The sequence below is a fragment of the Danio rerio genome, chromosome 6, assembly GCF_049306965.1.
Source record: "Danio rerio strain Tuebingen ecotype United States chromosome 6, GRCz12tu, whole genome shotgun sequence".
NCBI lineage: Eukaryota > Metazoa > Chordata > Actinopteri > Cypriniformes > Danionidae > Danio > Danio rerio.
The window spans coordinates 24,318,953-24,344,913 of record NC_133181.1 but is presented as its reverse complement, the minus strand read 5'-3'; the positions used below and the strand labels follow the sequence as shown (position 1 = coordinate 24,344,913).

At 39.2% G+C, this 25,961-nt stretch overlaps 1 protein-coding gene across 1 annotated transcript in view; it reads right to left on the bottom strand.

Annotated features, from left to right (window-relative positions):
- Positions 1–25,104, bottom strand: part of card14 (caspase recruitment domain family, member 14) — a 48,872-nt gene extending 23,768 nt beyond the window's left edge. The window contains exons 1-7 of the mRNA XM_021477073.3: positions 24,716–25,104; positions 12,497–12,634; positions 11,915–12,121; positions 11,413–11,531; positions 1,484–1,636; positions 1,260–1,379; positions 919–1,044 (exon numbers count right to left, since the gene is read on the bottom strand). Of these exons, the coding sequence (XP_021332748.1) occupies positions 919–1,044; positions 1,260–1,379; positions 1,484–1,636; positions 11,413–11,531; positions 11,915–12,121; positions 12,497–12,634; positions 24,716–24,926 (1,074 nt within the window). The 5' untranslated portion in view covers positions 24,927–25,104. The remainder of the gene's footprint in view (positions 1–918; positions 1,045–1,259; positions 1,380–1,483; positions 1,637–11,412; positions 11,532–11,914; positions 12,122–12,496; positions 12,635–24,715) is intronic.
- Positions 25,105–25,961: the final 857 nt, after the last annotated feature.

The window sequence follows — 25,961 nt, the reverse complement described above, 5'->3', positions numbered from 1 at the left end:
GAGATGTATACAGCTGCAAAAGAATAAGTATTGATTCTCATGTGTTATCAAAGAGATTGGTATCTACACACATAAACAAACTTCATGAAATTAGTCCAATATTGGTAAAAATGCTCACAAATGTATTGGGCCATACATTGGCATACCCATGTCATCAGTCATTTATCTGACAAAACTCTCACTTCTGCTGCAGTGATCTTTTCGTTTTTTAACAATAACTTGCATTTTTTTTATTTCAGCAACTTATTGCAGGGAGGGATCAACTCTTCAAATCTTCCCTTCCACTCTTAGTTCTACTCCCAGCTTGCTCTCCATTTATCACACTTTTTGGGGGACCAGAGGTTTAAAGACAGGAGGTTTGAATCTCCTTTTGAGGACAGAAAGCCAAAGTTTGTTTGTGATGATTGATTGTGCAGGCAAACTTATGAAATTAAGTTCACAGCTTAGGTTCGGGAGGAGCCTAATCATTCAGACATGTCAATCATTATCACATTGGTATAAAGGTTTATGCCAAAAAAGATGAATATCAAAGAAAAATCTATTTATTTCAATAATTTGTTTTAAAAAGTGAAACGTATATGTCACTACACACAGAAGAGGGTTTGAGCCCTCTATGCCAGTGGTGTCCAAACTTGGTCCTGGAGGGCCGGTGTCCTGGAGAGTTTAGCTCCAACCGTAATCATACATACCTGAACCAGCTAATCAAGCTCTTAGATATACTAGAAACTTCCTGGCAGGTGTGCTGAAGCAAGTTGGAGCTAAACTCAGCATGACACCAGTCCTCCAGGACCGAGCGTGGACCCCCTGCACTATGCAATCACAACATAATATTTTTATTTCCTCAATTAAGGAACAAAGGTTACCATTAGATTTTTGTATTAGTGTAAAATGATTTTTTAAAAAGATGATGTTACTAACCTTGTCTCTCTCTGCCTGCACATCTTCAAGCTGACTCTGAAACAGCATGCTCCTGTGCTTGTACATCTCACAGTCCACGGTCAACTTTGCCACCTCCAAAGCCAAAGAGTTCTTCTCTTCTAAGAGCTTAACATGTGAAGAAAGGGGAATGGTGAGGACATTGAATGCAAAAAAGTGAAAGGGAGTTAAGAGAGGGGCACTAAATACACAAACTACTGTAAAACATGCAATTCTCCTAACAGAGAAAAAGTACAGCATATACATTTTATAGAAAGTACAACATACAAAGTACAATAAAATTAAGACAAAACAGAAAACATTAAAATGAAGTCCTGTTTTACTTCTTCTTTCTCTTGCTGGAGTTGTTCTTTTTCCTCATTAATTCTGTTGACCTCTTCAGCAAGTTCTGAACGTCTGGTCTCTATCTCTTTTAAATCATGGGCTAGGATATCCTGCTTTACCTGATTGAAAGAGGCAGACAGACAGACAGACTTACAGTAAAGGTCGTAACATAAAATAAACTGGCTTTTTTATATTGTTATATAGAAGTTTGTCTATAATTTACCGGGGAGAATGTCTCAGTTTCCAGTAACTTTGCACGTACAGCACTGAGCTCATCTTTCAGCTTCTGTGTGTCACTTAAATTTTTCACAGAATGCTGCCTCTGGAATTCTGTCTGCTTCTGTGCCTTCCTTAAGTCGCATTGCAGCTGGTAAATCTAGAGAAGAGATGAGGAGAGTTCATTGCACCTTGATGCTAATAAAATACTTAAATAAATAAAAAATCTGCATTTTACTTTCTGTTGTGCTGCTATACTATGCAGTTTTCTAAAGTGGGCCTTGCCAAGTTGAGTAGGAACACAAGTTTTGCTTTTTTTTGTTAATGTAGGAAAATTTTAAATCAGAAGTGTATAGGTTTCTTGTAAATGAACCCTCTGCCCAAACCATCAAGAGAAATTAGTTTGCACTGAACCAAATAAATAATGAACATGTGCATGCTATTTTATACCTAACTGTGACTTTTCTCATATTTTTAAATTTCTACAAAGATCAAACAATTTATGACTTTAGATCACGTTTTACAATCAGTACTGTTGTCTATCTACAGTAGTGGTTCAAAGCTTTCATTAAAACTTGTTCTAAAACTATTGAACAACACCCATTCTTGTCGTAGAACAATAAAAAAAAAACATTTTTAATCCATTTCAAATGTTCTGTTATACTATGGTATACTATGGTATTTATTTATATATATTTTTATTTTAGTTTTAAAGTGAAATAGGCATACCTATTTTTTTCTAGTAATAATAAAACACTTTTTTCTATTTAAGGCAATTTGAACTGCACAATCATTTAGCTCTTTAGGTAATTATTGTGCACATTCTCCTAAATGAAATGAAAATCAAAGACATAATCTCTTTAACATCTCAAATTTCTAGACAGTAATCAGGTCTAGAAATTAGCATAGGTCACCTCACATTTTTCTCATGAGACAAAAACTCTAATGCTGATGGTACACAGTGAAGTATTACTCGACAGCAATACTTCCGGTACACGCAGGTATCAATAGTAACGTATGACAAAGCATGCATATTACAACACCTGTTTAACATAAATGTATAAACATCTCAGACAACCTTGACAACAATATGCCTTTCTTTTCTATACCTGTATAGAACATACAGAAAATTCTTAAAGACATTACAGTTTGTTTGTTTATTCTCTTTAATGGGGTGTCATAATAACAGTATTGAATAGTGGTGGACTGGATATATGTGCAGAAACATGCATTTTTGAACTCTCTTTTTTCTTTTTTAGCTGCTTAGCTGTTTACTCAACTTTACACATAGTCCTTCTAATGCACTGGCTTAATGACAATCCGTCCAGACCTTGTGCGTGTTGGTATTGTTGTCTCGTTGTCTGTATCTTTTTTTTCAAGAGGTTAAGTGATTTTATTTTTAACTGTTTTCTTTTGTCTTTGTTCAATCAGATCTACCTTAGATGTTTTACCAAATTGCATTCTTTTCTGATTAGACTGTGCTTGTGTCATACACATCTCACAAAAATAACTCTGGTTATGTCTAATTGTGTTTCTAGTTGGTGTTTGAACTAAGTAGCTATTTGGCTCTGTCTGAAGTGACTACCAATAAATCCATTACCTTTTGGGTAATGAGGAGAACTTGTGTTATGTTTTATTCCCCAATCAGCCATGAATTTCTTGAACAGTTGACCCTTGTATTGTTGTCCATTGTCTGTTAGGTCTGATTGACCAAATAGAGTTATATGGCATTGAATTTTTTTTTGCAACAATATGGCTGCTTGCTGGAATGGGCATTTCATCAACCAGTGGATATTTAGATATTTAGTAGAATAACTGTCATGATTCATAGCGAGGGAATGACATCTGATGCGGTACAGAGTTTGTCGTTGTATTAGAGATAAGCAAATTTTTTTACATATTATATTTATTATTTACATATTGCTTTCAGAGTATAATAACAGCTTGTTGACCAGTGATAAGCACAGTTATTTTCAAATTCATCTCGGAATGGCCAATAGCTGCGTAAGTTTTTTGGCAGATCTTGTATCTTGTATCTTATCTGGCCATCCCTGATGACAATGCACTGACATTGAAGTCTTTTACAGTCTCCGTTCTGAAAGCTTTCTGTTTGTTTGGAAAAAAAAGTTTACAATTGCAACAGTATGATGCTTAGGGTATTCAAATTCTGCATCCAATCCCTCTATGCGTTCATCAAGTTCAATGTCTTCATTGTTCTCAGGCTTTGGCAGGCAATACACAATGCTGTAGTTGTATCCCTGCATCTTTATCAACATTCGTGGCAGCCTGGGAGGAGCAGCATGTGAAGATTTTGTGCGTATGGTGCCAAGGGTTTGTGGTCAATTACCACAAATAAATGATTTGCCATTCAAGTACATATATAATTGCTGCATTTGATTTATAATAGTGAGCATTTCTTTTTTAATGTTGCTGTATCCAGATTGGCATCCTGTTAGTGTTTTCGAACGGAAAGCAATGGGCCTGTTGTCTTGCACCAGTGCTGATGTATCCATCTTTAAGGTGAAGGTGGTTGTTGGATTATATGTATATGTATTTTAGGCAAACATCAACAGTCAGTGTTGACTTTAGGTCTTCAAAACACTTCTGATAATCAGTGCCCCACACCCATTGTGAGTCGTTTCTCAGGAGTCCCCTCAAATTGTGAGCTTTATCCACAAACTTTTGGATGTAGGGATGTAGGGATCCTCCAGAGCTGCCAGAGTCAACGCCACCACCAAAGCTGCCAGATCCTGCCAGATCACAACCAGAGCTGCCAGATCCTCCAGAGCTGCCAGAGTCGACACCACCACCAGAGCTGCCAGAATCGATGCCACCGCTGCCAGAGCTGCCACAGTCGCCGCCGACAGAGCTACCAGAGTTGGTTGAGCCACCGCCTGAGTCCCACGAAAGGCCAGAGCCCCAGTCAGAGTTTCACGAATGGCTATCAGGACCGCAATACTTCCCAGAGCCGCCAGAGCCTGTTAACTTCTCTGTGCTCCTTGAACCCAAGGCTCCTGATCAACTGTAGTTAAAAGAACTGCCAGTACTCCTTGAATCCAAGCCTCCTGACCCACTGGGGTTGAAAGAACTGCCAATACTCCTTGAACCCAAGCCTCCTGATCCACTGGAGTTAAAAGAACTGCCAGTACTCCTTGAACCAAATCCTCCAGACATTCTGCAGCTCCATGCTCCAGACTCACTGCAATCTCATGATCCAGGGCCACTGCAGCTCCATGCCCCAGGCCCTTTGCAGCCTCATGATCCAGGGCCTCCGCAGCTCTATGCTGCAGGTCCTCTGCAGCTTCATGATCCAGGGCCACTGCAGCTTCACGCTTCAGGCCTTCTGCAGCTCCACGCTCCAGGCCCTCCGCAGCTCCACTCTCCAGGCCTTCTGCACCTTCACGCTCCAGGCCCTCCGCAGCTCCACGCTCCAGGCCTTCTGAAGCTTTACGCTCCAGGCCCTCCGCAGCTCCACTGTCCAGGCCTTCTGCAGCTCTACGCTCCAGGCCCTTTGCACAATTGTTGTACAATTCCAATTTGAACACCGTTTGCAGATCACGTCATCCGAAGATGGTCATCAAGGCAATCTCATTGCCTATGTGAAGTGGACACTGGCGAGGAACTGACTATCATTTGACGCCAGTACCACTCCAGACCCAGCAACCAGCCTAACCACCATTTGCAGGGAGCATATGCCAGAGCCAACCGCAGATGGAGAGCCAACCGCAGTGTGTAAGCCATTATTACATTACAGTTTGATTACGGTGTTTGTGGAATACTTCAAATGTCCTACTTCGATTAAATTTGAATGATGACTTTGGGCATATCTAAAGTGCTATTGTTAAGTGCTATATGGTTACGTCACACCCACCCAATCAAACGTGTGGCACGCAACACAGAGGCCGCCTGGGTTGTCAGGTGTGTGCAAAGCTCTAAATGTGTGGTTCAAATTCAATCCTTACTTTTATTCAGGCAAGTTATTTTTATAACAAGCTAGTTTTTATTGATCGGACATGACACAAGCTTACCCCAAAAAATAATGATGTACAAAAGACATCATTGCGATTGTCATTGTATTTACATTTAAACAAAAAGTGTCATGTCCAAAAATATTCATACCCTTTGCAAATGTGTCATATTATCATCATTCCAAATATTCAAAGCTATTCTAAAGCATCCTAATTACACTGATTCATTGGGAACTGCTCAACTCAACAGGTAAAAAAACAAAGGCTCTCTGCTGTTGTTTTGTGGACAGTCATGCCTAAGACAAAGTAGCTCATTGAGGACCTGTGGCTGTGCATTGTTGCTTCTCAATAGTCAGGAAAGGGTTATTAGACCATCTCTAAATGTTTTGAAGTTCCAGCGACTACAGCGCAAAGAATTATCTTAAAAATCCAAGACATAGATAATAATTCTGCCACAACCTATTTATATTGCAGACCTTCCATCCTCCACTGTTAACATGGTCAGATCATTAAAATTTAAATCTGCTTTGCCCTGTTTAGGGTTTTAAGGAAATTCGTCCTCAACGCTGCCCAATGGCATAAATAAAAAAATTAAAAAATCATTGTGTGATTTAGGAAAGAAATAGAACCCCAACTTTTCCCTCTCAGGGAACAATGGTTAGTTGTGTAATGTGGGACACAACATTCATGTCCAACAGAAAAGTGCAAAAATATATAATATAAAATGTTATTAAGTAATAGAAAAAATGTAAAAGAGTTGATATCAGATATAACGTGATGGTAGTCATTAGAATTTTATTTCCACCATTATATTGGTGGTTTGTGATTGGACCACAATTGTGTCACCAGATAGTTGGTTTAGAGCTCCTTGTATGGTGGTTCACTCTCATTCCCACTCATGCTGTCAGAGTATACGAGTGATTCCAGGTCATTATGTGCATGCTGCTGTGTCTTAGCAGTGAGCGTAGCTCTTGTTTCAAGCCCGGTTGCGGTGAAAATGTTTATTTTCATGCATTTTCATGACATTCCCTGAAATTAGGCACGGCATTGAAATTGCAAGTGTGTGAAAAGAGAGTATTTAATGCGCAGATGTGGGTCGAGTATTTTGATTTTATATATAAATACATTTTCATAGTATTTCCTATATTTTTTCATCTGGAGAAGATCTTGTTTTATATCAGCTAAAATAAAAACAGTATTTATTGTTTTTAAAACCATTTTAAGGTCAAAATTATTAGCCCCCGTAAGCAATATTTCTTTTGATTGTCTACAGAACAAACCATCATTAATTACCCTAACTTGTCGAATTAACTGGGTTAAGCCATTAAATGTCACTTGAAAAATCGTGACCTTATAATTATAAGATTCTATCTGCGTACTGAATGATTTTGAGAAATTTTTGCATTCAGTTAGCAAACAGTATGTGTGTAACATTTGATTTTTAAATAAAAGATCATAAAATGTAAACTACTTATAATAAAACATCCTATAATTTAAATAAAATGTCATTCAATAAGAATATGTCAATAACTTAATTTTGACAAAAATGTTAGATAGAACCTTATAATTCTAAGGTGACAAAATATCTAGTATCTTGAAAAATATCTAGTCAAATATTATGTACTGTCATCATGGCAAAGATAAAAAAAAAAATCAGAAATGAGAATTAGAAATGAGATATTAAAACTATAGAAATGTGTTGCTAAAATTTTTCTGTTACCGCAATTGGTCACACTTTACAATAAGGTTCATTAGTTAATGTAAATTAATGCATTTACTAACATGAACAAACAATGAACAATACATTTACTACTGTATTTGTTCATGTTATTAACATTAGTCAATGAAAATACAGTAGTTCATTGTTAGTTCATGTTAACTCATAGTGCATTAACTAATGTTAACAAGCATGGACTTGGATGTCAATAATGCATTAGTAAATGTTCAATTACGAGTAATAAATGCTGTACATGTGTTGTTCATGATTAGTTCATGATAGTAAATGCATTAACAAATGAACCTTATTGTAAAATGTTACCAAGCAATTATATGTTAAATAAATAATGTTTACATTTTATATTGTAATGACCTGGCCCACAGCAATATAGCCAGGTGCATCATGGGAGATGGTTTAAAGTTGTTTCATGTGTTATATTGGTTAAATGCATGGGTTGGTTTTTTATTAACTTTATCTGTGTTTGTGTTTAAGTTGGCTTCTGTGTTTTAAGCCCAATATTTCCTTGGTTTATAAAAATATTGGTTGTCACCATTAATGAGAATGGTGTGTAAAGAAAGCACCCTCGTGGTTCGGTCCTGATATGGGTTGTTCATGTTTTCGAGCTCAGAATAAAAAGGTGAATGGACAACACTGTCTCCTCCTTGCTTATTCTGCCAGACTGCTGCAAACAGAGATACTCAAAGTCCTGTAGTGTATGGGATATAAGTGTTACTTACTCTGACAGGTTAGGAAATTAAATTATGCGCTGCAGATGCTAGCACCCTGCTTGTTGTCTTAGCTTAATTAAACAGTTAAGGTAGGTTATATTAGCTCCAGTTGCCCAAATACAGATATTGTTACAATATTTTAATGGTTAAATGACTAATGTGTGCAGGGCTAATCAGGCATTCCATTAAGCAGCAGTTTTTTTTGTTATCCCATAGCTACTATTAATAAGGCCTAAAAATATAGATAATTTTGACACTTACTGTCACGGTACATTAACAAGATGGAGACAAAAAGGTGTGGATCCAATTGCAATTTAATGATGAACAACGTGCGGTAACAGAAAATCCAATAATCAAAGTGACAAAATAACAATAAACAAACAAAACAAGGAACTATAACAGATTACACTAGAACTAGGATCAGAAACTACGACAAGATACAAAATCAGGAATCAGGAACAACATACCAACAAAGACGAACGACAAACGGACAAACAATGGTTGAATGGCTGTATAAATGGTCCATGAAATCAAGGAGCGGAGGAGGAGCAAGGGGAGGGATAAGAGGGTCAGATCAGGAAGAAACAGGAAAGAATGTCCAGGGTTGGTTCAGCAGGTCAGAGACCCCAGCAGGAAACCAGGGTGAAGCCGGAGGATCCGTCCCGAGTAGTGGGGAGGCCCACCAGGGAGGAGCGGGAGGGATAACCCAGGTACAATCCCGCAGGAGACACAAGGCAGTAGGTCTGAGGGGAAACAGCTGAAGAGGTGACTGGACAGGAACCGGCGGGGCTGGAGGCAGCTGGACTGGAGCCGGCGGGGCTGGAGGCAGCTGGACAGGAGCCGGCGAGGCTGGAGGCAGCTGGACTGGAGCCAGCGGGGCTGGAGGCAGAGCTGGACAGGAGCCGGCGGGGCTGGAGGCAGCTGGACAGGAGCCGGCGGGGCTGGAGGCAGCTGGACAGGAGCCAACGGGACTGGAGGCAGAGCTGGACAGGAGCCGGCGGGGCAGGAGGCAGAGCTGGACAGGAGCTGGCAGGGCTGGAGGCAGCTGGACAGGAGCCGGTGGGGCTGGAGGCAGCTGGACTGGAGCCGACAGGGCAAGGAGCCGGGCTGGTGTCGGCAGAGCAAGGAGCCGGGCTGGTGTCGGCAGAGCAAGGAGCCAGACTGAGGCCGGCAGAGCAAGGAGCCGGACTGGGGCCGGCAGAGCAAGGAGCCGGACTGAGGGCAAGATGTCTGGATGGCGTTGGTAAGGCGAGGAGCCGGGCTGGGACTGGCACCGAACTTCGCTCTGGGTCTGGAGCCGACACAGGCGGGCGCTCTGGGTCTAAAGCCGACACTGGCGGGCGCTCTGGGGCTGGAGCCGACACTGGCGGGCGCTGTGGGGCTGGAGCCGACACTGGCGGGTGCTCTGGGGCATGGGCAGTCCTCTTCCTACGCGTTCTCCGTCTGGTCGTCCAAGTAAGAGGAGGGGCGTTGTCAGCAGAAAGAGGAGCATGCTCTAGGGCTGGAGCAGGCACTAACGGGCGCTGTGGGGCTGGAGCAGACACTGGGGTTTCACAAAGTTCAAGGAGTCTCTCCAGAGGCTCAGAAAAAGGTGGTCTTTGAATAGCCCGACGCGGATAAGCCCGCAGCTTTAATCTAGCTCTTCTCCTCCCTCCCGAAGATGATTTAGCAGGCCCCGAAAACAGATCTAGTTGTTGATTACCCCTCAGGCCTCCCTCCTGAGGGTTCTCCTCCACCAGGGTTATAGAGAGAGGGGAGCTAGCTATTAATAGCGCATGCTCAATGAAGAGATAAAGACTCCAGTCCTCCTCATAAGATGGCATTTGGGAGCGTACTGGTAGTTCTTTAGGGACTGTAGTTCGCTCTGTGTTAATCTCGAACTACAGTGTCCTCTGGTGGACACAGACAGGCATGACACTTACCACTATGTGTTTTTTTTTAGGTGGAAAAAACATAGACTGAACTTGAGGCCGGGTGACCTGGTCTGATAAACTCACTGCACAGACAGCGTGACCATCCTTCTCGAAACCGCAGATGGCGACATGGCGGGACCACAGTATAAACTCGCACGTCTTTCTAGACTTCAGCCATTATTCCGATAGGCGCACGCGCTCTAACCGAAAGCGGTAGACACGTCTCTATAGCAACCTCCCGCAACACAACCTCTCTAATGCGGCGCTTCGCAATATTTGCAAACAAGATATATGGATCATATGTATTGTCACTTGGCAGTAACGGAGGAACGTCGCCAAATGTAGCGAAGTAAGAGTACTGATATTTCTCTAATAATTTACTTGAGTAAGAGTAAAAGTACACATCTTTAAATGTACTCAAAAAGTACTCGTTAAGTTACCCGATAATTTTACTCAAGTTAATGTAACAAATGTTACTCGTTACTACCCACCTTTGTCGACGCGGACATAGAAGTAGAAACAAGTTTTCGGCGGAGTGTTAAAAGCATGTGTTCTAGTTTTATTTGGGTGAGGTGCATTTTTTTTCAATTTTGGCACTTAAGTTGCCTTTTTATTTATTTATTTATTTTTTATTTTGTTTGAATGTTTAATCACTGTTGTGATCAGATTTAGTTTGAAGCAGTTTTCTGGGCCCAGAATTTACAACGGGGGATCTGGTAAGCGAATGTTGTTCTTTTTTTAAATTTAATTTAAATTATGTTATGAGTTTTGTATTTATAGATATATTGTTTGTATGCCAAGTTGGTAATTGATATATTTAGAAGCTTGATTTAGAACACGCTAGAAGAGAAATTTTGAAGTGCATTGATTATAATGCTATTTGAACCTGCACAAATGGAACATTTACTGTTGTGCACACAAATTTTAAATCTATTCATGTTAAGACTATAAGATTATGTTATCAGAATTTTTGAATTATCAGAATTTATATGACTTTTGCCTTTTATTATTTATTATTTGTGTGTGTGTGTGTGTGTGTGTTTGTGTGAATGATTAATATTGGTTTTAAATATTCTGAAGTGGTTTACTTAAATACATCTCCATAGAAATTTTATATTTGGTATTTTATATTTTATCACCCATTGATTAGATTGTAAAGGGTATTAATAAGCATGTGCCTGGACCTGGAAATTAAAGTTTGTTTGGTTTATGAGTTGAGCTAAAAAAAAAAATGAGTTGAATTTAAAGCTTGTTTATTTCCCCCTTTTTTAAATATATTGATTTGGTTGTTTGATTTTGGTTTAGCTAATTTAATAATACATTTGTTGAAATGTTATTGTTTTATTATTGAAAATTAAATAACTGTTTTATTAGCCAAATACCACTACAACATATTGTTTTGCAACTAGAAAATCAACAATAAAGTTGCTTTAACTAAGAAGACCAAAGTTAAAGTATTTAAAAAATGGAATTCTGTCTATGGAATTCTGCTGTTTGTCAGGGTCATAAGCACATGTACTGTAGACAAGAGAACAGGTTTATCCAAACTTTATACAGTTATACAGGTTTTAAGGCAAGTAAAAAGCATACATATGATTGTTTTCTTTTACCTCAAGTTGCAGGTCTCTGTTGCGTATAACATTTGCAGACTTCTCCTCAAGAGCTGTAGTATACCTTACATAGAGATCACATTTCTCATCTTTTAGTTTCAACAGTTCCCTGTTTAAACCTACACAGAAGACAATCAGATATTAAATATTCAGATAAACAGATATTAAATATTAAATTTTAAAATTAAAATTAACACAAAGAACAGCTGAAAAAACTATAGCGCACAATTGAATTGAATTCAGAATTTAAATGAATTCTGTAATTAAAATACAACAAATTAAAGGGTTAACACTTGTGTTATTCCAGTTCACAATAATGAATTGACAACTGTCATTGTTTAAATGCTTACTTTATAAAACATAACAAACTATTTTTTTAAGTAATCTTATCTAAATGTATATGAATAACAATAAATATGTTTGTAAATATTTATTTAGTATTGATATTTATTAAGAGTTATTGAAACACGCCAAATCAATGTAAAATGTGTTAAGTGCACACCATCAAGGTGATTGTGCAGTCGTGCATGCTCTCTCTGTATCTGAAAGAACTCTTGATTATTTTGTTCAGCCTGTCCCAGTTTTCCCTCCAGTTCACAGCACTGAGCTCTCAGCCGTGAAGACTCATGTTGTGTCACTTGTAGCTCTTTCTGCATACTGCTCACAGCATGAACCAGGTACTCTGTCAACTCGGTGTACTTTATCAGGCCTGGCAAGCAACAAAGCAGGGTTTTAGTAATTACTCTTAAATGTGGCAAACACAAAATTTAGCTTCAAAAACAAAAAAGAAAATTATTGTTTAAATAATTATATAAAAAAAACAATATTCAGTCAATCAATTTAAATAAATTTCAACATTAAAATCCAATATAAAAATTGATTTATAATTGTTTAAATTTGTTTTACTTTATCATCAGCTTTTATGACAGACACCTAAAAAGGCTTTCAAAACACTTTAACTAAATTAATAGTTTAGATCAAGGCCTGATGTTTTAATTTAAAACCTTGCAATAGTGCAGCTCTTTAACTACTGGAATGTATCACTTGATCAGAATCCAAATGGGATAACAGGGCACTGACTGACCGCTGAAGCGTGAAGGCTCAATGCTGGGCTGGCGGCCTGTGATCTGTGTGTAGAGAGTGGGGTAATGAATCATCAGACTTTCAAGCAGAGCCATAGCACCATTACGACCCTGTATACGTAACAAGTCAAGCATATGACCTGCAGAAGAAAAAAAATGTTCAAAAATTAATAAAAAAATATTATATATATATATATATATATATATATATATATATATATATATATATATATATATATATATATATATATACAAAAATCAATAAGGCTGCAAGCAGAAATTAAGGGTCAAACAATGCAGAAGCAGTGAGTTTTGACACACATGGCGGAAATCAGAAAACACCAGAGAAAACTTCAAGACAAAGTAAAGTCATTAGGAGATGATTTTAGGCAAACTGATAGAAAAACTGTGTCTTTAAATACTCATAATGGGTCAACAGTTTTTTTTTGTTTTTTTTTTTGGATTGTATTCTTGCTTCAAGCATCAGCCTAGGTTGATCACACCAATGTGATTGGAAATGTGAAAGGATAAAAATCGTGAAAAAAACTAAAGAGTCTTGGTAAAAAAAAATTGCTTTAGCACCTTACTGCTTAAAATTTATTGTATTATAAAAATCGCAAATTCAGTGGAGGCACTGGAGAGTTTGAGTTAAAGAATATAAATTTGCTCTTTTTAATGTCCTCTCTGTATATGGCACTTGTACTGAGAATGTGCATTCTTCAAGCATAGTGCTGCAATTTGTCACGCACAGTCACACGCTGTGCTGTAGCAGCAAAGGCCGCCTTTTCATCATTCATTTTCTTTTCGGCTTAGTCCCTTTATTAATTTGGGGTTGTCACAGCAGAATGAACCATTAACTTATCAAGCACGTTTTTACTCAGCAAATGCCCTTCCAACCGCAACCCATCACTGGGAAACATCCTTTCACATTCATTCACACACATACACTACAGACAATTTAGCCTACCTAATTCGCTTGTACCACATGTCTTTGGACTTGTGAGGGAAACCGGAGCACCCAGAGGAAACTCACGCGAACGCGGGGAGAACAAGCAAATTCCACACAGAAATGCTACCTGACACAACCGAGGCTTGAACCAGTGATCTTCTTGCTTTGAGGCAACAGCACTACCTACTGTGCCACCGCGTCGTCTTTTCATAAAAAAAAAAAAAAAAAAAAACATTTTTATGCTTTACACAATATCTACCAGGTGATGCAAGAAACAACCGCTTTTCCATTGACGGCCAGTGCATGGGAACGCCCCCCATATAAAACAACCCTCCCAGGGGTGCTTTTCCGAAAACCATTACTAGCCAGCTAAGGCTGCAAGTTCCATCATTATAATAAATAAATAGAAAGGAAAGAAAAAAACATAGCTAATGTTCAGTTTAAGATATTTCATAAATGCCTTATACGCTAAGGGTCTTTTTTTTTGTTTTGTTTTTTTGCTTAAGATTGGCCTTACGTTTTTCCTTTAAATTTAAAGTTGTTTTCACTTATTCACATATTTTAATTTAATAAGTGATATTTCTTAAAGCATCCTTCTTGATGTTTCAATAATGCATAATAATCTTTACACCACATTAAAGACACAGTAGCCAGTAACATTCAGTTGTCCAGTTTTTGTCACATTTAAAAGTGATATTTAAAACTTTTGCAGGTTCTATGCAATAGTGTCATAGATCTAGATAAAACAGCCTAAGCTGTATTGCAATCATTTAAAGATTATATATCAGATATAATAAAAAAAAACATTAAATAAATAAACCATTATAACAAACAAAAGCTATAACAATTTAGGTATAAACAGTAAAATATATGCACGAATTAAACTGTTTTAAGCCGTTTTTAACTTTCATTTTACAAAGGCCTATCTGGAAAAAAGTTTTTAGATATTTTCTGAGAACAATAAACAACAGCAGTATTTTGAAATATTATTTATGAATTATTTGGATACGATGATATTATTCAAATCGTTAAAAGAGACAATTATTTTGGGTGCACGAAACCATCAGAAACTTTCAATTCTTTTCTGTCATCCAGTTCTGCACTGCCCTATTCCTTTTAAATGATCCATTATGAATAATTAATAAAAAAAGATATCTACACAGTAATCCTACTTTAATTAAATTGTAGTTAAAAAAAAAAAAAAGTTAATACCTCTAAATAAATAAAAAAATTGCTCATATAGCCCAGGTAGACCATAGTGTGTCTGTGCTATATTTACTATGTGTATGTGTTTACATTACATTTAGTCATTTAGCAGACGCTTTTATCCAAAGCGATTTACAAACGAGGACAAGGAAGCAATTTACACAACTATAAGAGAAACAATGAATAAGTGCTGTAGGCAAGTTTCAGGTGTGTAAAGTCTAAGAAGGAAAGGATTAGTAATTTTTTTTAGTTATTTGAGGAGTGAGAGAGGGAGTTGCATATTAGTAAGGAAAGTGGAGACTAAAGCCTGGTTTATACTTCTGCGTCAAGTGACCGGCGTAACTCACGGCGCAGGCAACGCGCGCAGCTGTGCATTTATACTTCTGCACGCTGTCTCTGTTGGTCTGCATTTACACTTCCGAAACGCTAGTTGGCAGTGAGGTGTTAATGTGTCTCTGTGTCGAGTTTCTTCGCTTCTGTTTTGCTTTTCCTGAACACTTCCTGGTTGTATAAGTGACTCAAACTCGCTCATTTTGAGGCAGGAACCGGCGGACGTGCAACAACTTTAACTATGAGGTAAACACAAAACAAAACTTTCCATCCGGAGCTCCTTCACGGGACTCCACAATTGTAAACAATTGCTCGCACCATTCGCGCGGCTCTCCGTCCCGCCCAGACTCGTCAGCGCTACCAAGCCGACCAATCACAGAGCTTGCGCTACGCATTGTTGCGACGTGTAGTCACATTTTTTGAGAGGTGCACGTCAGTGATGGCGATGGCCACGGCGAAGGGCTATGCGTCAGCGCCGTAGCATACGTCGGCGTTTGACGCAGAAGTATAAATTAGCCTTAAATAGTTGAGTTTTTAGTCGCTTTTTGAAGACAGCGAGTGACTCTGCCGTTCTAATGCAGTTAGGGAGTTCATTACACCAACTGGGCAGATTGAGTGCGAGCGTTCGGGAAAGCGTTTTCTTCCCTCTTTGGTATGGAACCACGAGGCGACGTTCATTCACAGAACGCAAGTTTCTGGAGGGCCTATAAATCTGCAGAAGTGACAGCAAATAAGCCAGAAATCGCTTTTTAAGCAAAGATTAGTGCTTTGAATTTGATGCGAGCAGCAACTGGCAGCCAGTGCAAACGAATGAGTAGCGGACATGTGCTCTTTTAGGTTCATTAAAGACCACTTGTGCTGCTGCATTCTGAAGCATCTGAAGAGGTTTGATAGAGTTAGCTGGGAGCCCGGCTAGTAGAGAGTTGCAATAGTCCAGTCTGGAAGGAACAAGAGCTTGAACAAGGAGTTGAGCTGCATGTTCAGATAGGAAGGGTTGACATAACACATACTAAAATAAGCCTACAAACACTTTTTTGATGGCGATTTAAAATGGGAGAAAAAGCACTGTTTTACATTGCAAGTATACTGATTTATTTATTTTTTTTGTTTAGATTTAGTCCATTCCACAATTTACACATTACTGTCTGGCTAGTATTGAACAAATATATGACAAAACACTTAGCGTTACTGACAAAACAAACAAACAAACAAACAAACATGTATAGTATTATGTAAGTGTAGCAAACTATTTGATGAGACAATCATGATTAGCCTATTTAATTTCTTTCACACCTCTCTTATTGTTCGTAGCTCTATCAGTTTAGTATGTTTACTATGTTACATAACTGCCCATTGCTGGTCATGTCTTTCTTGTGTTAAACCATTTTGTGTGGTACTGCGCAACACTGGAGCATTCCGTGTGGTCTACTTCAGCACTCACAAGCAGTCAGGGAGCCATAGTGGAGGAGAGAATTAAGCAGTGTCAGAATGACAACCTTCTTCAGCAAATAGAGGAGGACAAGCTGGTAGAAATAGAGTATCACAGACTGCGAACACAAGCAAAGGACGTTCATTGTGTACAAGAAGACGCTCTTGAGGCAAAGGAAGTAATAGCAATTGGAAAAACAACAAAAGCTAAAAAAGTCTCAACACCTCACACTTCCCAAAATGCAGGTCATACAAACTGTTCCAGATGCACAGAGGACTCTAAAGGATCCATACATGCTGCATTCAATACCCTACATTCCTCCAGTGATATAACAAGCTACTAAGTCAGCACACGTTCCAGCTCACACTGCACAATTCGGCCATTTAGAATCCACCAAGAGGAGGCTGGAGAACGCTGGACATTCATCGTGGAGAAGCTGCAGGTGGGAGTGGTCACAGGCTGGTGTACAGACTGGCCCTTCAGGATCAATGCAAGGACTTGTCTGTCACTGTGATTTTACAGGGATCAGTCTCATGCTCTTCACTCATCAGTGAACACCACAGCAGCTGCTCAGGATACCAAGTGTTAATGAGTGATCTGAAATTCGCTAGTGCATAACTAAAGCTTATATGCACCACCCACAACCACACACTGCAGCTTTACAAGCTTTACAGGCCAGCCCAGACAGCTTGTTCAATCTGAATTAGGGGCCATAATGAGTACACCACCACTTAAAATCCAATCCTTAAACTAAAACTAATCCTTAGTTGGTGTGTTGTGGACTCTGGAGGGCCTGAATGCATATGAGCTCAAGTGTGGTTCCCACGTTGACTGCCTTTTGATGCTGCTCACCTAAAGAGAAAGCTACATAGAGTACCGCTTTAGTCATGGGATCCTTCAATCTGGTACAGACAGAACTTATACACTCCCCGACCTAGCAGCCAGGTTTCAGACAAAATCACAAGCCAAGCGGATCTCCAGTAGAGCTGTTGCTATGTTCCAGTCAGATATTACAAAGTCATCTGTGAAGAGTAAAGTTTCTTCATATCATTGGGAGCATTCAATGTCTTTGTTTCTGACGTCAGAAAACTGTTTAGTCTCAAGCAGCTACACCAATAGGTCAGTTCCAAGCCAAAGCCGTACTGTCCATATTGTGACAACCAAGACCACTACCTTAACTCATGTGATAGATTCAAGAAGCTGACCACTGAAATCCTAAGCCTTAGTTCACAAATGAGGGAGGACATACAGGAAAAACAACTGTTTGCAACCATGTTGATAGGAGAAAGACCATTCATTTCAATAAGACTGCGGAGCCAGTTTTAGCGTAATCCCCATTCAGCAGTTAAACCCTGACACAGTGATGGAAAAGACTAAACAGATTCTGGTCATGTATAATAAAAGCATCCTGAAACCAGTTGGAAAATGCTGATTAAAAATAAGAAACCAGAGAAACAGAAAACTGTACAGGCTGGAGTTTATTGTAGTGGAGGACACCTATTCAGTGCCCCTGCTGGGAAACAAGGCAGTGCAAGCAATGGATCTGGTAAGAATACAGCATGAAAATATTGTGACAATTGATGATATTGTTACCGCAGAAAGACGCAGAGAAAAGAAACCATGGGACAAGAGCAACATACATAGGGAGTATGCGAACGTATTGGAAGGAGATTATATCCTAGAGGTGGATCCTGCAGTGAAATCAGTGAGGCTTTCAAAGCGAAGAGTTCCTGTGCCACTAATGAACCATCTAAAAGATGAGATGGGAAGCATGGTAGAGAGAAGCATTATAGCTCAGGTGGAAAAGAGCACAGATTATATTAGCAGCATCGTGGTGCTGAAGAAACCATCAGGAAAACTCAAAATTCGTATTGACCCAAGACAACTGAACAAAGCTCTAAGACATCAACATTTTCCCTTGCCCATTATGGATGATGTTTTTCCCAATCTGACCGAAGCAAGATTCTTCACAGTGTGTAACGTGAAGGACGGGTTCTGGCACATAAGGCTTTTAGAAGAGTCAAGCTAACTCACTGCCTTTGCAACGCCATGTGGCAGGCATAAATGGATTAGAATGCCAATGGGAATCCGCCCAGCTCCAGAAGCGTTCCAGATGCACAGGTTAACTCAGGCATTGGAGGGGCTTCCAGGAATTCTGATAATAGAGGATGACATCCTTGTCCGTGGAGAAGGCGACAACGATTATGCAGCTGAGAAATATCATGACACAAAGCTAAGACAACTCATGAACCATTGTAGAGACAGAAACATCAATTTAAATTTAATAAACTCAAGCTAAAACAGAAAGAGGTGCCATACATACATACATACAGACTGAAGTCCAAAGGACTAAAGATTGACACAGAAAAGGCGAGAGCCATATTGAGATGCCCAAGCCATCTGATGTGAAGGGATTCCAAAGATTATTAGGTATGGGGAACTACTTGTCCAAATTTTGTGCACACTTATGAGACAGCTGTGACGCATTGAGACAGCTGACACACAAAGATGTGATGTGGGAGTGGACTGATGTACAGGAATATGCACAAAAAATTAAAACAAATGATTGCCTGAGCACCTGTTTTGAAGAAAGCAAGCAAGTTTGACCCCTTGGGTTTTATTATACCATTTACCACCATGGCTAAAACCTTGGTTGAGGATCTCTAGAAATTAGCTGGAATGACTTTATCGAACCCTTACACTTACATGATAAATGGTTGACATGGGCTGCAGAACTCTCCAATATCACTAAACTACAATTCCTTCGACCAGATACTCCTGCTATCATCAGAGAGTTACATGTATTCTGTGATGCCTCAGAAAAGGCAAATGGCTCTGTGGCCATCGTCAAATCCTGAATGAGAAGGAAAAGGTCCATGTATCCTTTGTCCTAGCTCGCTCTAGAGTGGCTCCTCATAAATGTTTATTGATGCCCTGCCTAGAGCTGTGTGCTGCACTCTTTGGTGCTCAGATGTCAAAAATCATACAAGCAGAACTAACAATACTTAGTTTCGATTAAACCCACCAAACGCCCCTCACTTTGGTGGAACCTGGGACCAAGAAGTGAAATATGCTAAGGCTGCCTCGCTAGTCATTCTTCGGAACAATCTGTGCCAGAATCTGTCCCAAAAACATTACTAGTGGAGGTTAAGGGCAAACTCAATTTCAATCTCATCAGAAATTGGCGACCCAGATCATGTATCCCCAAATATGTTACTAATAGCAAGCCATGATGCCTCCTTGCCACAAGTCCTTTATCACTCTAATGAGATGCTGGGTAAATGCAGGTGGAGCAAATCAGGATCAGCCACAGACAGGAGCAAACGTTAACATACATGGAAATCTGGAAGCGTAGTCAGATATATGGTCCTGTTATATATGTCTTTTTATATGGTCGTTGTAATTATTCTTGAGTAGCTGCCAACTATGTGTAATCAATGAAGAACTGGGACAGTGGTTTGTGGTGTGCCTGAAGGGAGCTGTAGTTCATATGGTGGCAGAATTGCAGTCCAAGTGGAAGTGAATGTTTTCCAGCGTTTTTTAAAGTTTAGATCACTGGTTATCGTGACACCATTACTTTAAAATAATAGATGATTTTCAGCGTTGGATGAACTTACACAAATGGATCAAATCTAACTCATCGGAAAACACATGGCAAGATGTTGAACAGTTAATCTGCGAGGAAATTAACACCTCAGAATTTTAATTCAGAGTCAATCAATCAAAAAACATCACTATTTTAAAATACCAGCAATAAAAGCAACTCTACAGTCTGGTGGAAATTCCATCAAATCACAAATTCCCCACTCACACCATCTGTGGAAATCCCCACTCACACCATAACAACACCCCAACTTTTTTTCGTACCTCGCTAAAATGATCCAAGATGATTTGGCAGATCCTGGATTTGTTCATCTTGAAAACTGATCTCTGGCTAATTTGGTTCCTCAAACAAGTTTGCTAATCAGATAAAAATGTCTGGATGAACTGATCTGAGATCGCTGCATGTGCTATGAAGTACTTATCTAACAATCCTTGAAATCATGATCAGCAATGCAACAATTGGCTGACGGCACAGCAGCATAATGACATCATCTAATTAATATTCAATTATCCATGTGAGCAAAATTACATAAAATTAGCAGTAAACGGTTTGTTAAACATGACACATAATAACTAAACATTTGTTGTGGGCTGCAGGCTTTACACTTTAATGTGTCAAGAGTATTCATCATGTATTGCAATGCATATTAATGTATTTAGCTCATTTAGAGAAGATTTTCTTTATTATAGCAGCCTGAGCCAACTCAAGTTTTTTTTTTTTTTTTTATCGGCGTAAGGAACTGTAAAAAAAATTTTTTTCATCAAAAAAGCATTTTGATATTGGTAAAGGTGTCAATCACCAGCAAATTAACGATCAAAACACGTGCATGACTGCATAAATTATCCTTTTTTAACAAGTCGAATATTGTGCATGCACGTGTTTACATCTAAAAAGTTCATATTTATAATATTTCTCTTTGAACCACCACTTGGCAGTCTTTTACTTTTACTTTGAAGTGCAGATTGCATTTTTTTTTAATAGATATTTTTTTACTATATATATATATATATATATATATATTTATATATATATATATATATATATATAGTTAAAATATGTATTTACTATTTTGCCATGTGTATATAACTACTGTAAGAAATTATCCACGTTCAGTACATACCTTCAGTATTATCTTTGCTTGAACTGACCTAATCCTGTTTATATGAAATTTACCCTCTTTCTATGCAAGTTTGAGCTACAAGAACTGTTACTATGACAACAACTCTCGAATGATTTTTGAAGAACGCAACGATCTTGGATCATGTCAAATCATCAATATCCAAATCCAGCTAATTGTGTAATACACATACGAAGAATGGACCCCAGAGATCAGATGTCCATCATAGCAAATGTCCATAGTGGAGGGAAAGCTGTCATGTTCGGATGACAGACCAGACCCGCTTCCACCCTCCAGGGTGCAAAGCCCTGTCATGGATCTGGAGTCGGACAAGATGGCTGTGGTTTCCCAGGCTGCTTTGAAGGTGTATCCAGAAGTGTCATTACCCCTAGTCCAACTGCCAAATTGATTAGAGTGGTGTGAGGTGGAGATTAATAAGAGGTAAATCCTCTTAGCCCCCTGTCCCCTTCATCCTGGGGGTGCACAGTGAGCTCGCGCAAGTATGAAGGGTTCCTTTCTTCGCCTGACCCTTGTGCGCTTCAGCCCTCATTTCCCTTGATGGTGGAGTGGCCAGAGAGTACAAGGCTAATCCCTAGGTGGTGGTCACCAGCACCTAGAGGGGAAGCTTGCTTTCTTGGTGTGCCCATACTGTATATCAGGCAGGCCTATTCAGTGACAGTGTCAAAGACTTTACCCTGGAGTTCCCAGCAGTGAAGGAACATTCGAGTCTGATGGGGCAGCTCATCTTCTGGCGGGCTTGAATGCTCTAACCTAGGAAGTTCCTTCAAAGCCCCCAACACCCGACTCAGTGGAGGAGTCAGGTGTTTGGTCCATTACATTGTCAGGTATGCCCACTTGGTTAACCCAAGCATTTTGGCTATTGGTGCCTGCTTAGCCTGATCCCACCCAGGTGATCCCATATGCGTCAGTCAGCCATGGAGAGTTTCCCACTATCTTACTCATATGTAGTGCTCCCACCTGGATAGGGCTAGCTCATATGCACATATTGTCACTATGTCTCCTAATTTGGGCAGCAGGTGGCCTTCCTCTTTAGGACCGACATGCTTTCCAACGTTCTATCGTATCTCTAAAATATCTAATCTACAGTTACCTAGTTAAAAGGCTCTTATGACCCCTTATTCTAAATATTCCCATATTCTGGCAATCAAGGGCCTGGGGACATTGGATGGTTGTGCCAATTGTTATGCTTGTACTCTCACTCTATACTTGGCAAACACCTCACCAAACGCATGGCATTGTAGCTTCTTGCCACAGTGGCTAGATCTCCAGCTGGGAGCTGGGTGCTTGGCTTCTTTATCTTTAAAGCCTGGCTTGCTCTCCTCTATGTGCAGGTTATATACTCAACTGATTATAATTAGCCACACGTGTGAGGAACTGCATTAGCCAATTCAAAGCCATTCATTGGCCCTTTTTCTTACTAATCTGAGGCCCCGTTTACACTAGTGCGTTTTAGTTTTAAAACGGCGTTGTAGAATGAAAACGATCCGCGTCCACACTCGCGTTTTACCCAGCGTTTCTGAACTGCTCTCCGTCCACACCAAAACGCTGAAAACGCACATCACGTGACCACACACACACTCTCGGGCAAGCGCTCCAGCATTTCTACCCAGATGAGAGCTCTGCTTGTCGGACTGCTCATCACGCATCTCCCGCTGGATCTAATCTCACTATATTTGCTAAACGTGATATTTCATTCATGTTGTTGTCTTTATCTAACGACATAGGCCAATTCCCTGACTTTGGTCATTGGAATCTATTAAGTTACTTGTTCACGGGTAACATGTTTTGGTTAAGTGCAAAGATAAGTTAATGATTAATCCAGGTACATTGACTGATCGCTTGCCGTTATTTCCTACAATGTATAAACTTATTGTATGTTATACTTTTATAATTATCGATTATTAAAACTGATATTCAGCAAAAGAGAGGGTGCGTTTCATATTTTCACTGAAAATGAAAGGAGGCAGTTGTTATCGGCTCCGTTTTGTTATAAATATCCACACAGTGAAGATGACGCTCATATATGCAGCACGACGTCTTAACATTTCTGCTGATATTAAAAAGAAAATAGGCAGTTCCTTAAATCATGTTTACATTTTATTGTTGAGAAACTCAAACAACGTAGCCAAGGTGATGTGAATGAAGTTATAAAGTACACTGTTCCCTTTGAAGATTTACCCGTGTCCTCTGTATGTTTTCCATATCAAACTGAGAAGGGGGAGACTGCAGCCTTGATCAAACTTGCGAAGTCTTAACTTACAAGAAGAGGATGCGAGACTGAACTGTGTGTGGGCTACTTAATATTGAGGAAAAGCCCCAATCAGATAGGCGAACGTTTGCAGCCCCGCCTCCGTTTTCAGATGTCTCCGTCTTTCCCCATCCACACTGAGACGGAGCAGCAGCGTTTTAGAATGAAAACGGCCTCTCCAGCGTTTTCAAAAAGCTCCGTTTTCGGCGCTCGAGAACTCCGGCGTAGTGTGGATGGATGGCGTAACCGTAGCAAAACTTATGCGTTTTCAAACTAAAACGCACTAGTGTAAACGGGGCCTTAGAGTGTTTGGTCATCTGGTGTCATGCTGACAAAACATCTCCATTTCCTTCTTCAGGGAAAGAGGGTAAAGAGAGTAAATGAGACATTTCTACTGGTGGTTTGTCAAGCCTCGTCACGTGTGTGAGGCACACTCAGAATTTTATAGAGATATTGAATGGTTGCAAGAAAATGTAAAAAGTTGTCAGAGATGAAATAGTGTGCTTGTTGTGGGTGGTTTGTCAAGGTCCCTCACCTATGTGGGGTACACTCAGGATTACATGTTTTGAGGTATTCAGATTAGCATGTTTTGAGTTTTTTTTATGGTGTGATGGAGAGGAGAGAGAATCGTAGTTTTTGGAGAGGCGATTGTGGATAATATTTCAAAGGTGGGTAAGTTAATTGGAACCGAGGGCACAAACATTGTATAGAAAGAACATTTGAGTAATTCTTTAAATGGTCTACTTTTATATTTCACTGACAATACAGCATAAAACACTTTTGTTACAACAAAGAGTGAATAACCTTTAAATGTTTTATTTTATTTGAAATTAATATTATTCATTCATTTTCTTTTTGGCTTAGTCCCTTTATTAATCTGGGGTCACTACAGAATGACCCGCCAACTTATCCAGCACATGTTTAACGCAGGCCATGCCTTTCCAGCTACAACCCATCACTGAAACATCAGAAACATCCATACACACTCATTCACAAATATACACTATGAACAATTTAGCTTTCCCATTTAGCTTTTCCAATTCCCAATTCTTTGGACTTTGGAAAAGAACAACCGGAAAGAGAACATGCAAACTTTATACAGAAACACCAACTGATCCAGCTAAGGCTCAAACTAGCGACCTTCTTTCTGTGAGGCGAATGTGCTACCCACTGTGCCATCATGCAACCATTATTATTATTATTATCATTATTATTATTATTATTATTAGTAGTAGTAGTAGTAGTAGTAGTAGTAGCAGTAGTCGTGGCATGAAAATGGTATACAGTACATCAAGCATCACTCATTAAGTTTCTTACTGGTCCTCATGGAGCGGTTGATCAATGTGAGACAGTTGAGAATCTCATCCTCATCCAGGTCAGTAAGGACACGTGCCTGCCGAAGGTAAGGTATGAGAACACAGGGACGGATACCAAGACAAATGGCATGACGGTTATCATTGATAAGACCCCACAGTTCTTCTTCCTGTAGATCCTTCAGGTCTGGAGTGTCCAGGACACTTTCCGCCATTCTGAAATCCCTAAATCCGACTTTTTATCACATATACAAAAAAGGATTTTACAAATGAAAAAAAAAAATTTATCAAAAAACTAGATAGTAGAAATAAAAAACTTCTCTAATGTAGGCATAAACACAGCAGAGTGAAATGAAAAAGAGTGACATTAGAAGGAAGTTATGTCAAATCTCCTCCCCCTCACACTCACAGGTACGTGAAGAAACCTGAAAGACAAGAATAGATTTTTCCCGACAACACACACCCATATACGCATGAAGATTGTGTGAATTTCCCCTTCTATAAAAAAGAGGCACACAACATTTTAAACATTATTTAAATATGGCAAAAATAAATAAATTACTAGTTGAATAATATTATGTAGTTGTGGCTGAGATTATCATTATCACCTAGGCTAACAGATATTTTTTACAAGGCAAACAACAATATATCTAGCAAAATACATACACATCAGCTGTTACTGTATAACCTTTCTTAGTGAAGCAAGTTCGTATTATCTAAAGCAAATGAAAAGGACTCTGAATGGGTACAAAGTCCAAAAGGAAACAAGGAAATTAATTTGGTAAATTGTATGTTACATGCACATCTTTTGCTGGGATTAATGTACCCTTGCCGTGATATGATGGTGTTCTAATGCATAATCTGCTTATCACTTTTTTTTTACTGTAATTCCAGTTAGTTACAATTTTCCTGCTATACTTATGAACCACATCTCCCACATTCTTATGGTCCACATAATGCATGAAATGACGTTGGCGATGACTCAACTGAATTCTAACTGACATAAGAACGCAGCTGGATTAGATCTGTGCTACATCTCATAAAGAGGATGGCCAAAATCAGACACAAGCAGCTGGTTAGAGCCTATATCCACCCCTTTCTGTTTGTTCTTGGTGAATTTGTGAATATATATTTTTGGATAATAGACTGTTGTATTTCTGAGTGTGTGTGTGTGTGTGTGTATATATGTATATGTATATATATATATATATATATATATATATATGTGTGTGTGTGTGTGTGTGTGTGTG